This window comes from Cibotium barometz, chromosome 62 (genome assembly GCF_041138505.1).
Source record: "Cibotium barometz isolate CiBa-2024 chromosome 62, ASM4113850v1, whole genome shotgun sequence".
Taxonomy (NCBI): Eukaryota; Viridiplantae; Streptophyta; class Polypodiopsida; order Cyatheales; family Cibotiaceae; genus Cibotium; species Cibotium barometz.
In genome coordinates this window covers 20,921,482-20,935,819 of record NC_141107.1, presented here as the reverse complement: position 1 = coordinate 20,935,819, position 14,338 = coordinate 20,921,482, and the positions used below count along the sequence as shown (strand labels likewise).

The window sequence follows — 14,338 nt, the reverse complement described above, 5'->3', positions numbered from 1 at the left end:
CAGGGAATACTGTCACTTGTGCCAATAACTCCTCTTATCCCGTTAAAGGAGTTGGACAGATTGTGCTGAATGTTGCAAATTGCAACACCTTTACACTTTTTGATGCATTGTATGTGCCAGGGATCAAAAAGAATCTGCTGTCAGTCTCCGCATTTGCCAAAACAGGTTTGGTTGTAAAATTTGTGGATGACAGATGTACTGTTCATGATCTCTCTTGTGGTGACATCATTGTAGCATCTGGTTCACTATGTCGAGGGCTGTATAAGCTCAATATGGATGGCAAATGTGTAGAGGATTCAGCATGTGCTATTATGGATACGCAGGCTATTTCAAATGCAAAACTGTGGCATGCACGTTTTGGTCATCTGAATTTTGCAAGTTTGCTGCGCCTGCAGAAATCTGAAATGGTGTCTTCTTTGCCTAAGCTTGAGGCACCTGTCAAGCATGTTTGTGAGGGCTGCATATTGGGTAAAATGCAGCGTGCTTCCTTTCCCGAAGATGGATCAGTGAGAGCTGAACGCAGATTGCAGCTTGTTCACAGTGATGTTTGTGGTCCCATGCAAACTCCATCATTTGGAAACTACCTTTACTTCGTGACTTTCATTGATGATTTTACCAGGCATGCATGGGTATATCCTTTGAAGGCAAAGTCCGAAGTGTTTTTGTGCTTCAAACAGTTTTTGGTTATGGCTGAAAATGTGTCAGAAAGTAAGATGGGCACCCTCCGTTCAGATCGAGGGGGGGAGTATATGTCTTCAGAATTTAATGCATTTCTGGCTGAGCGTGGGATAAAACACCAATGTACAGTGCCGTATACACCACAGCAAAATGGTGTGGCTGAGAGAAAAAACAGGTCTCTCATGGAAATGGCAAGATGTATGGTTAAGAGTCAAAGTCTACCACATGGTTTTTGGCTTGAGGCTGTCATGTGTGCCACTTATGTACTAAACAGGTGTCCCACTAAAGCATTACAGGTTGTCACTCCATATGAGGCTTGGCATAGCCGCAAGCCATCTGTTGGCCATTTACGTGTTTTTGGTTGCCTGGCATATGCATTAGTGCCTGTGCAACATCGCAGAAAATTGGATGACAAAGCTGTCAAATGTATTTTTGTTGGATATAGTGCTGAGAGCAAAGGCTATCGTTTGTATCATCCACAGACAAAGCGCATTTTGGTTAGCCGTGATGTTGTATTTGTGGAAGATGCAGTTCAGCCCTTGGTTTCATGTACTAAGGAGACAGATATCAGCTCACGTGATGTCTATGATACATTGTTGCCTCTTTTCAGTGGTGCACAGTCAAGTGCAATACCTCATGAGGCAGTTTTTCAGCCTATGCAGGTTTTAAATGATGGCACAGATCAGCCTATATCTGATGCAGATGTGCATGATGCACTTGAGGATGAGAGACAAGAGATTGAGGGCTCTAGGAACATGCCTAGATGGCTGGTGCAGACTTTGCGTGACAGCAAGTTGGATGCCCCTTTGTCTAGTCGCACTCGTTCTGGCTCTCATGGTGCCTCTTATGCGTCAGATTGTTATGCATTGGCTGTTTCTAGTATGTGCGATGAAAGTGAGCCTGTTTCATTTGATGAGGCACAAAGTTCAGAAAATTGGATGGCTGCTATGCAAGCAGAATACGATGCTATTATGAAGAATAGTACATGGTCTTTATGTGACTTGCCCCCTGGCAAGAAGGCCATTGGCACTAAGTGGGTATACAAATTGAAGCGTAAGCCTGATGGCACAGTGGATCGCCATAAGGCTAGGCTTGTTGCAAAAGGTTATGCTCAAGAGAAGGGCATTGATTTTGATGAGACTTTTGCTCCCACATGTCGTATGACCACTGTTCGTAGCATCTGTGCATTAGCAGCTCATAATGGTTGGAATGTACATCAGCTGGACATAAAGACTGCGTTCTTAAATGGAGATTTGCATGAGGAGGTGTATGTATCGCAGCCTCGTGGTTTTGTTCAAAGAGGGCAGGAAAACAAAGTGTGCAGATTAAAAAAGGCTTTATATGGTTTAAAGCAAGCTCCACGAGCTTGGTATGAAAAAATACATGCATATTTGACTGCACATGGGTTTCAGAATAGTCCAACAGAAAGCACTTTGTATGTTAAACGTGTGGATGGTGTACATCTAATCATTGCTCTCTATGTCGATGACATGCTGCTCACAGGACCAAATGAGAGTCATATTGCTGATTTTAAGGCTGATTTGAATGCCTCTTTTGAGATGTCAGATTTGGGGCATTTGCATCATTATTTGGGGATACAATTTAAGCAGTGTGATGGAGGTATTGCTTTGTGTCAGACAAAGTATATTGAAACATTGTTGCGGAGATTTGGCCTTGAAGACTGCAAGCCTATTGCTACTCCAATGGAGACAGGTTTGAAGTTGAGTCTTCATGATGCTGGAGATCACTTTGATGTCACACTCTATCAGACAGCTGTTGGTTGCCTCATTTATGTATGCATTACGAGGCCAGACATTCAGTTTGCAGTCTCACAGGTGAGCAGATTTATGCATAGCCCAGGCATTAAGCATTGGCAGGCAGTGAAGCGTATCTTTCGCTATTTGAGTGGTACTCGGCATCTTGGGTTGTTTTATCCCAAGGGGGGATCATTGCCGCCAGATTTACATGTTTTTTCAGATTCTGACTGGGCTGGTTGTTATGACACACGCGTGTCCACGAGTGGTTTTTGCTTCATGCTTGGAAGCTCATGTATATCATGGTTGAGCAAGAAGCAGCCTACTGTGGCCACTTCTAGTTGTGAAGCTGAGTACAGGGCAGCTTTCACAGCTACGGTTGAGTGTGTGTGGCTCAGACGCCTTATGGCTGATTTGGGTGTTGGGCAGCCATCTGCCACCACCATCTTCACTGACAGTCAGAGCTCATTGGCAGTTGCGCGGAACCCAGTGTTCCATGCTCGTACGAAGCACATTGAGGTGCACTACCATTATGTCAGGGAGAGACTCTCTGCAGGAGAGATCAGTTTGGCTTATGTGCCAACACAGGATAACCTTGCAGACCTTTTCACAAAGGCTCTGCCTCGTGAGAAGTTCGAAGCTTTTCGCAAAGCTTTGGGCTTACTCCCTTTTGTGGATTCGTCCACATAGCTAGACACTTCCCTATACATGAGTGCTAGCTCTTGTTCACCGCATCACTCCAGGGGGGATTTGTTACCATATTATAGTAGTGATGTGTGTGAACACACTTAGGACCGCCGGGGTACTTTTTCCCTCACTAGGAGGTTTTTTCCCCCGTGCATTGTATATACGCCCATTATCTTCTAGGGCTTGTTATCTTTCATTTTAGGCACTCATAATACACTACTGTGTTGTGCTCAAGCTTCCTCATCTTCTTGAAGTTGTGTGTGCATTCCTGCAACCCTAATTCCAACAATGTATGATGTGGGCTAATTTATTTTGACTTGTGAGATCTGTTCAGTGTTAGTATCTAGCCATGCAAATTGTGGTGCACTAGACTTTAGTGTCTCCGATTTGGTTATATAAATGAGCATTGTATGTTAAGATTTATTGTCATTTCTAGGAATTATCTAGGTCGTTCCTCGTTTCCGTTCCTCCTCGTTCCCGTTCCCCCTTTTTCTCGTTCTCGTTCCCGTTCCCGTTCCCCTAGTGGTGCTTTCGTACGTTCCCGTTCTCGTTCCGTTGCTACTATGTTTTGGAGGCTTCCATCGTGAAGAAATACTGAAGGCAAGGGTATTTAATCATTTTATTATGATTTCTAGCCATTGTATTTGTTGTACCAGTCCTTGTACTTGCTGTACCTATTGTACTAGCCACTGAATTGGCTGTACCAGCCATTGTACCTACTGTACCAGCCCTTGTACTTGCTATACCTACTATACCAGCCACTGTAATGGCTGTAAAAGCCACTATACCTGTTGTACTAGCCCTTGTACTTGTTGTACCAGCCACTGTACCTACTATACTAGCCCTTGTACTTGTACTAGCTATTGTACCAACCATTGTACTGGTTGAATGGAGAGTTGTACTTGCTGTACTAGCTCTATTGCATGAAGACCCGTGGTTTTTGGGGAAGAATCAGTACCCACACGGAGGTATATGGATTATATTGTTGGCTCGGCATTTCTATAGCCTGTGTTTCGGTTGAATTTTATGGTTGCCTCGTTTTGGGTTGTGTTATGGCATTTGTGTATGGATAATCTGGCATCTCCCGTGGGGAGAGTAAGGCCCTCAAAGCTTGTACATGATATTATTCTCCTTGGGTAATAAAATACTCCAAGGGGGGGGGAGGGGGGGGGGGGGTTGGTCCATTCTGGCCTCTATGCGGTGTCACATGTGTAAGCTTCATTTTCAGATTTGTGGATGTTTTGTCCAGCTTTTATGTTTTATGCAAAGTGATGATGGACATGTGTTAAGAATGTGGCCGATTTCAGTGTTTAATTGCATTAATGGTCAAGTGTTTTGTGAGACCCTGGGTCCTTCGGAAGTTGCATTGGTATCAGAGCATAGGCTTTCTTGGAAGCGGACGCTTCCTTCTATCAATAAGGAAGAGAAAAGAAGACCACACTTACCATCATTGCTGTTAAGCAAGGCCAGCCGCTTCATAGTCTATGAAGCAAGAGCATGAGCAGTAGACAACTTGGTCTAAGGATTTATGAATTCACAGAATTTATCGTGGAAGTATGGAGTTGGCTTTATGTGCACGTGTATAGCACTCTTTCCATATGAATATCGTGGATTATATTATCAAGCTTACAGGCATGCTATATGGAGATATATCTCGGGGATATCTTAAGGATATGGTGAGGAGATATTTCTTTTGGCTTCATGACCAACCTGGCAAAGAAAAGCTAAGTATACTTTGAGTTTGCAAAGTTGGTGCTTTTTCTATTTACTATGAAGTGTTTTTGATGTTCACTAACCCTTGTAAAGCCATGCAAGGAGAATGGTGGTGTTGTTTGCCTTGAGATGGTTTTAGGGAAACATTGTTTATGGCTCCCTTTATTTGGGATGCATTGGACTTATGGAACTCATGGTTCACATACCCTGCGTGGTGTTCTCTTGTCTTATGTGCTCTCTTGAAGATTGTTTCTACCATGTGTGGGTGGAACCATAGAGAGTAGATGGAAGGGAACATGGGCACTTGAGAGGGTAGTGTGATTTGGTGGCTGAAATGCCTACTAACTATTGGTGGCCGAAATGTCTATAAACTATGTGTAGCAAAAATCCTTATGGAACATCAGTCTATCTATGCCTGCAAGTGATTGTTTTATCTTATTACTTGAGCCCACCTCTCATCCAAGGTGTGTGGTCAGAGTACCAACACGAAGTGCAAGTGGTAGAGTGGACATGATGCCTGGTTGGCATGGGACTTACGTCAATGCCAAGGGTCATGTGGACTGATGCCTTGTTGGCAAGAGACTTGTTTTGTCTCGCCCATTTACTTGGGACATGATTATGATATCTGGACTTATGGGACTATTTTGTCTCGTCCATTTACTTGAGACATGACTACGATATCTCGACTTATGGGACTATTTTGTCTCCCCCATTTATTTTGGGATATGATTTTGATATTGGTATTATGGAGACTTATTTAGTCTCGCCCATTTATTTTGGGACATGATTTTGATATTGGTATTATGGAGACTTATTTAGTCTCGTCCATTTATTTTGGGATATGATTTTGATATTGGTATTATGGAGACTTATTTAGTCTCGCCCATTTATTTTGGGACATGATTTTGATATTGGTATTATGGAGACTTATTTAGTCTCGTCCATTTATTTTGGGACATGGATTCTTACAGTTATATTGGTTTCTTGAGACTGTCTCGTCTTGCCCACTTGATGGGACATGATTATATCTTGGATATATGGCTTGAAGCTTAAAGTTGCGGACAACTTTTAAGAAGCTGGGGAGGATGTCACGAGCATGGACATTTTCCAAATGAAAGGGGTTTGCTGGACTCCAGGGCATCTAAATATTTGGAAAGTACAAGCTTTGGAAATGGGGGATTGTCCTGAATACAAAGGATCACACTTCTAAAATCTAGGAGAGTTGCTATTTTTGGCTTGACTTCGATGGAAATTCTGTTTGCATCATTACGTCTAGAATTGGGCAAATACCAAGAGAGTACCTATAACAAATGGGCTACCAGTTGGGATATTTTTAGAGATAAAGTTTATGGAAGGACCCATCTCTTAGATTGGGACATGTGGCAAGAAAGTGGACCAAAGTGAGACAAGTGGCCTAACACTTGTTAGAAAGTGGATCAAAGTGAGACAAGTGGCCTCACACTTGTCACTTTAGCTATTGTGTGGTTCTCCACTTGTCATTATAGCACTTGTCATTATAGCCTTCTCTTGCCATTTTAGCTTATGGGAGGCCCAAATCTATAAATTGGAGCTCTCTCTCTCTTCATTTGGAGAGGCTCTCTTGCTGCACACTAGCCTCTACCACCATTACAGGCTGCCCTATTGATGGCTACTCTCTTTCTCTCTCTCTTGAAGGCTCCCCATGAAGAATACCGGCTGTTGGGGACTGTTTTGGAGGCTTCCATCGTGAAGAAATACTGAAGGCAAGGGTATTTAATCATTTTATTATGATTTCTAGCCATTGTATTTGTTGTACCAACCCTTGTACTTGCCGTACCTACTGTACCAGCCACTGTACTGGCTATACCAGCCCTTGTACTTGCTATACCTATTGTACGAACCCTTGTACTTGCTACACCTATTTTACCAGCCACTATACCTGCTGTACCAATTCTGCTACTTGTTGTACCAGCCACTATACCTACTGTACCAACCCTTGTACTTGTTGTACTATCTATTGTACCAACCATTGTACTTGTTGTACCAGCTGAATGGAGAGTTGTACTTGCTGTACTAGCTCTATTGCATGAAGACCCGTGGGGCCTCCACACCCCCCCCCCTCCCCTGCCCCCCCGGCCCCCACCTTGGAGTCAAGGTGGGGGCCGGGGGGGCAGGGGAGGGGGGGGGGTGTGGAGGCCATTCCGGCCTCTATGCGGTGTTACATGTGCAAGCTCCATTTTCAGATTTGTGGATGTTTTGTCCAGCTTTTATGTTTTATGCAAAGTGATGATGGATATGTGTTAAGGATGTGGCCGATTTCAGTGTTTAATTGCATTAATGGTCAAGTGTTTTGCGAGACCCCCGGGCCATTCAGTAGTTGCAGTGCTGATGGTGAGTGAGAATGCATAGTGGTCTCTTGTGGTGGTGTAGTCAGAAGATCCTTGTATGCTTGTAGGAATGAATGGTACAAAATATTGCGGGAAGGAGGATCCACAGAATTTTCTTCAGCAGATGTTGCTCCTAGAGCCTTCTTTTGGGCATGGGTGATCACTGTGCAAGTGGAGGGTCGATCACCAACGGAGTGGGTGGTGAGGGGGATTAAGGAAGAAGGGGAAGTGATTGGGACTGGATGTGGTGACAAGGGGTGTGCTCCTTCTCCCACTGAGACAAGGTGTGCTGTTGGAAAAGTGAAGCCCGCAGATGGAGAAGCAGAGGCGTTGGCCTTGGTGTGGGGTAGTCATGGGTATAGTGATCTTTGGAGCCTGGGCAATAGGGGCAAGGTGGTGATCCTTCAAGCAAGGGGCATTTGCTTTGGTAGTGGCCATACTCACCACACCTGTAACAGAGGATTGGCCGTGTGGGGTGGAGGCGGATGAGGTGGGCGAGCTATGGGGGTTGCCACTAGAGTGGCAGCTAGAGGATTGGGGATGAGAGGTGGAAGACTTGATGGTGAGGGAGGGTTTGTTGGGTGTAGGTGGGTGCCCGAATTGGTGGGTGGTACATATGAGGAGTGTAAGGGCCTGCCAAGTGACTGGTAGCTGTGGTGGTTGGTGGGAATGGCTGCTGCTGTTGGTGTAACTGACGGAACTCCTTAAGGTAATAGTAGTCTTTATCCTCATGACCACCCAAAATTGCAATATTTTCTTCTTGGACACTCCTGGGGAGTGTGACGGACAGCTTGACAGATGGCACACCAAATTGTTCTCTTGGCTTCCAGTTGAGCCTTGAGCTCTTCTATCTCCTTCCGCAGCTGGGCAACACTACCCTCTTCTTGCTGAACCTTTTGGAGCTTGAGAGCTTCTAGCTCACGCTTGAGATGGTCCTGTTCATGGTGGGCGGCGGATCTTGAGAACTTCCAAGTCCATTTGGAGCTTGGTCACTATGTTATTGGCAGTGGTCGTGAACCCCGGAGTGTCAGCCCTTCCGTTACTGTCACCTTCAAACAAGAGACGTGCGATTTCAAGCTGAGGGGCAAGTTCTTGGAACTCCCGCAAGGTGGCGCCTGGCCTGAGGCTCTCCAGGATCTTTTATTGAGTGGTGCGAGGAAGAGCCTGATTCACCTATGGTGCACCATGAAGTCACTTGGATGGGCGCGGAAGCGGGCCACCAAGCCTATCACCCATCTCATGAGCTCAGAGACTGTTTCTCCGGGAAGCAGCTTCAAGTGGTGGAGTTCGTGCAACACCTGCTCCGCAGAATTTCTTGGACGGTTCTGAGGTGGTTCCTTTGAAGGTTCTAAACTGGACATATACCCATCCCAGCTCAGTGGCCAGGGGTTCAGTTCTGGCTAGATTTGTATCGGTCATGAGTGAAAGTAGGGGTAAGCGTGGAGCAGGGCTACGGGAGGCACAAAATTGAAACTGGGTTTCCTATGATTGTAACAACAAATGGATGAGGGCTCTTTAGTGGACTTGATAACCCAGTGCGAGAGTGCATATTGGGCATGCACACTACTCTAGAACTCATGAGGGACTCTTGTTCGTTGAATTCCCCAACAGGATCGCCAAATTTTTAGTGTACCTGTAGCAGACCTTGCTGCTCGGCATACTAGGGTTTGTGACATTGACTCTGTCACATATTGATTGCAAGGAGGTCCGCGTCTTGGATAGTAGTAACAAATTGATTGCAATGGCAGAAACCTCTGAGCTTGTACTCAAGTTCAGTGTTTAAGCAAGCAAGATGGCATGGGAGGTTTGGGCACCTTGGTCTATTCATTCTAGGAGAGATGTAGTGCAGCAAGATGGTACTCAATTTGCCATTAATGTTGGGCATTTGTGAAGCTTGCAGGATGGGCAAGCATCACTGACAATGATGGATGAAGTTTAGGATCATTGAGCTCTTGGCCTTTGGTGCTTAAGTCAATGTTGGAGTAACACAGCTTTGCCTTGAGAGATCTAGGCATGTCAGTCTTACCATTCCTGCAAAGATGTAGTGCAATGAGATGGTGCTGACTTCACTACTCAATGCCAGGCATTTGTGAAGCTTGGTAGGATGGGCGAGCATCACCGACTGCATTCTTTAGAGGCCCATTGAACTGCCTTTGGTGCTCAAGTCAATGTTGGAACAAGCAACTTTTTCTTGACAATTTTGGGTACCTTGACCTTGTTGCTCTTGCAGAGGCGTATCGTGGTGAGATGGTGCTCAATTTGCCACTCAATGGAGCAAGCATCACTGACATCTATTCTCCAGAGCCCGAGTTTAGGACCACGCCTCCTACAATTAGCGAATCGGTAGATTTTCCCCTTTTGCCCTGCCCCTTCTTTGGGACTGTTTCACATACTCAGCTGCTGGCTGGGCCTGAGTGCCTAGAAGGGGCTGTTTTAGGCTGCCCATGGGTGGCAATAACCTGCCTTAAGTGGCTGCCCATAGGCATGCTTTTGCCTAACCCAGAGAGCGGAGGAAGGGATAAGCTCAACACGTGCAGAGTGTGCAGCCAACACCTTCCTAGTTTATTCTCTTTGTGCATGCAACATCTGCTGTCCATACGTGTGCCTACTGTGTCAATTTCATGGGCCAATTGCCTTAGAGACTTGGAAATCGATCATAGGCAAGCAGGCATGCGCACACATTGGTTTTACAAACATAAAACTCAAACTAATAAAAGTACACACACCCATCCTACAAACTGCTTTACACAAACAAGCTAACCCTTCCAAGTACATGTCTCCCAAAGCACTTGCATGAACAACGAACACAGAATAGCTAACACCATCTGATTCCATGACTCGGAACAAGTTCTATGTCAACAGGAAACAACACTGAGAGTCAGGAAGTGTTTCTATCTTTTCCAAGTTCTTAGGAAGTAGACTAGTTACTGCTATGGTTTTCATTGTCATGAACTCCACAGTGGCACTTTGACAGCGAATTTGATGCCCTGCAGATTTCATCAGCATTGGTTTTCTGTATAGGCGGTCCCTATGGTCATGGGTCACGTGTGTTTACACGGGCAAATGAAACCATCCGTCTTTCGTCCATGGTGTTGAATCATCAGGTGGCATTGATAGTTCTTCTTGAGCAGCTTTACAGGTATGTTTGATATTGAATTATATATATACATATACCCATATATGTGTATATACATACATATATTAGAACATTTTCAAATGAAAAAGAGCTTGGATATATTAGAATCTAGATGATACCCCTAGGTTTTGATCCTTGTTTCTAACATAGACTTGTCTCCATGTCTCAGAGCGTGGATGATTTTGCGGGGGGAGAAATATCACCATTAACATAGGGTGTGTATTCACTTTGGTTGTGGAAGCCAGTTATTACATCAGCACGGGGGAGAAATATCACCATTAACATAGGGTTTGTATTCACTTTGGTTGTTTGGGTAGTCTTGAAGCCAGTTATTACATCAGCACGAAAGTCAAATTGTATTGTTGCCTTGATGGATCACTTTGCCCTCTGATCTTTGAAATTATAGCTCATCATTAATTGATGAGTTTTTGCTCTTACTACCCTCTCTGGCATTATATATCTATGTATATGTATGTATGAATGTATGACCCAAGATACGTGCCTGCACACACCTCATCACACATCCATCCACCCGGTCCCTACCATGCCAGTTAACACATGTAAATGTTGTCCTTTGTTCTTGCTTCTCTGTGCATTCATGGTCTCCATGAACTGTAATTAGTTTTAACTAATGATGTGCAACAAAAAACAGCCTTGTGTGGACTAGTTTCAATTAAAAGTTAACTAACAGTGTTCTGCAATTGGCCATATAATGAACACTAATCACCTCAAAGCATACATTCATATAGATTTTTGCTATCCTCAACGGCTAGCAATATTGTCAGTCATGTATACAATTGTTTGTACTTTACCTTTGATGGACTGTGAGAGCAGTATGCTATTTTGGGATAAACTATAAATATGAGCATGCCATTGAAATAATTTTTGCGATTAACGAGAATACCTAGTACATTTAGTAGACAAACATACAAAATGATAGGGGAGTTTACAGTTGAGGGATTGAAAGTTAAAACTTTTGTTAATAATAAGATGTCAAGGCATTCAAAAAAGGGGATTTGAAAAGGTAAGAAGTAGTCTATTATAGATACAATAATTTTATCTTGCTCATGAGGCCTTGCACATAAGGAGTAAGGTAGGGAAGTCGTGAAAACATAAATCAATTGCCAGCTTAGAAGACATATTTTAGGTCATGAAAAAGCTAGCATGTAGTAGGCCAAGTTCTTAGATTGCAAGGATTCAATTGTAGGTAGTCAGATAACCCTAACAGAACTCTTCGAGGATGGGAACGAGAGAGAAATCTTGGAGACTCCCACTTATGAAACCCAAGAGCCCATGAGTCCCTCACAAATTCTCAGTCACTATGTTATGGAGGGGGATCAAATGTATCCAGTGTACTTTGCAACCTCGATATCGCAAGCTAGGGATATGAATCGAACAACAAAAAGACCATCCAATTAGTGTTATGATTGTGGTGGATCTCACCGAGTGGCTAAGTGTCCCATTAGGAATAGAGCCCCGAGTGCCCCAGTAGGTTCTCCAGCCTTAACACCATTGTGCATTGAATGTGGTATTGATCGTATGTACAAAGACTGCCTGCTAAGACCCAGAACAACTGGAAATGTATATGTAAGTTATCCATATGTGGATATTAGAATGTCTAATTATAGGATGGTAAGTGAGGCAACCAAGCTTTCTCTCTAGCAACTATGAAATCCAACACTAGTCCTTTTTTGGATTGATTGTGTTATTGTGTATTTGCAATTTTGTCACACCCACTAGTGCAAGGGTTATCATCTTTCATAAAAAGAGGAACTATAAGAAGCATACAAGAAACACATAAACACAGCCTCACAAGTTTTGATACAGATGTTCACTTGCCACTAGTAGAGCTATTGTCTCAATCTCTCCATGATCCACTTGTATACAATGTAAGAAGTTCTAAAAGTGTAATGAGGGTCTCTCGAGCATCTACTTTGATGCCAAAATCATTTAACCCAAAGCTTACTTGTGTTCTATAATAACCAATTAATGCATCCATCTCATGGATTAAGCTGAATAAGCACCTTTCACATTGAGAAGTAAAACAACCGTAGGTACCACCTTTTGAGCCCTCCTTTGAGACATTAAATTTCAAACACTCACTTTAAAGAACATAAAAAACAAAGGATATTGATTTTGGTTTTAGTTATGTGCATTGAAACTGTACAAATTTTTAAAATGGAAAAAAGCAACCGAGATATTAAATAAGCACATTTCCTATAACATTTGAATTTATCATTTTCTTAAGTGCATCAATTCATGCATGGTCAACCAAGTAGCCCCCCCCTCCTCCCCTTCCACACATGCACATGCATGCGTGCACACACACACACACACACACACACACACACACATGCGCCTCCCACACCCCAAACCCCCTAAAGAAAAATATATTCAATACTTGTTTATGACTAAGCTTAATCTATCTCTACTTTTTCATAGTTGCCCCTTCCGTCTTTGCACCCACTTGCCCTAGTTCTCTATCAACAAGCATATAATTGCTTTTGCTTATCCTTGACTATTACTTTTTCTCTATTGCCCTCTCCTCCTTTAGTTCTTCTTGCATAGCTCACAAGCTACTATGTTCCCTCCACAACCTTCCATGTTTCACTTGTTGAGTTAAAGATCTTTATGTGTTGGAATGGGTCTCCATCACCCATAAATCTTTGCACCAATTTAGCAATGTGATATGTCTTCATCTGTGATTGTCTTGGTGCCCTAGCCACCCCCTTCCAATCTTTGAGATAATTATTAAGATGTTCCCAATGGTTCCCCTAGTCACCCCCTTCCAATCTTTGAGATAATTATTAAGATGTTCCCAATGGTTCCCCTAGTCACCCCCCTTCATGTCTTAGCAGCCATTCATGTCTTAGCAGCCATTCTCAATAAATAAGTTGGGATAGTTGTGGAGGTTATGAGATTAATCCTACTGAAAGACCACTTGCATTTAGTTTTATCATTTCCAAGGCAACCCCATGCTGGCCGCAAAGCAACACAACTCTTACCATACCCATGCCCTCATCTGATGCTAAACATATCCCCAGCTAAAATACACCGAAGCTATCCATGCCAACTTGGTCATCTGGAAACCAAAACCTCTTCTCTTCTTCATATCTGTGGTACAATGATGGTTACATATAGATATGTCTTTGATGGCCCAGATTTATCCATTTTTATCATGCTCATGTTTTGACAATGGCCTCCTCGATACTCTTACAACTCCTCGTCATCCCTTATGTGATGCATGAATGGCTCCATCCCATGACCACTCATTCCTTATTCATCAGCCCAGCATCCACAAATCAGCCACATGATGTTAATCACACATGACCACTCAGCTCCATATCTATTAGCTTAGCATCTGCAAATAATCCACATGACATTAATCATTCATATCCAATCTATGGGATGGACTACAAAGCGACATCTCTAATGCTTTTCTCGAGCAGTTTTACACATATTTGTACACCTCTATCTTGAAATCGGTGGTAATAAGTGCCTTGAACACTTTCATCCCATATAAATCTTGCATATCATAAATCTTTCTACCTATGAAGACATTGAATTGTGTCATACTCATGCATGAAGTGATACTCAATATGATGTCTAATGCTATTAAAGACACGATTATAAAAATGGATAAGGCAAACTGACCTTTGAAGTTGGAGCCCAAATTATGCACCTTCAATAAAGTCTGTAATGTAATAGCACTAGCCAAATTGTTTACCATGTTGTAGTTGTTACTCAAAGACAAGTTTTTTTGCACAAATGAGGATAAATTTAAAATTTCAATACTGTCGTGATCGAACATAGACTACAGCCTTCACTTGACTAAAAATTATCTTCTTGTTCATCTTCTATGAATGTGTGCATGTGTGTGTGTATGTGATAATAAGCTTGTAAGTCCCTATAGTCTTTAGGTTGAAGAAGATGATCTCACCACATACTGGGCTCAATTAAACTCAAAATCATTGTGACCCTATACAAGAAGAGGCAAAAATACC

The 14,338-nt window shown here is 43.1% G+C and overlaps 1 protein-coding gene across 3 annotated transcripts in view; it reads left to right on the top strand.

Moving 5' to 3' along the window:
• LOC147604233 (putative RNA methyltransferase At5g10620) overlaps positions 1-10,771 on the top strand; it is a 32,167-nt gene extending 21,396 nt beyond the window's left edge. For 2 of the 3 annotated variants that reach the window (XM_086795389.1, XM_086795387.1), the window contains 2 exons: positions 10,192-10,337; positions 10,504-10,771. In XM_086795389.1, the coding sequence (XP_086651515.1) occupies positions 10,192-10,337; positions 10,504-10,543 (186 nt within the window). In that variant the 3' untranslated portion in view covers positions 10,544-10,771. The remainder of the gene's footprint in view (positions 1-10,191; positions 10,338-10,503) is intronic. The other variant, XM_086795390.1, reaches the window with a different exon arrangement.
• The last annotated feature ends 3,567 nt before the right edge of the window (positions 10,772-14,338 follow it).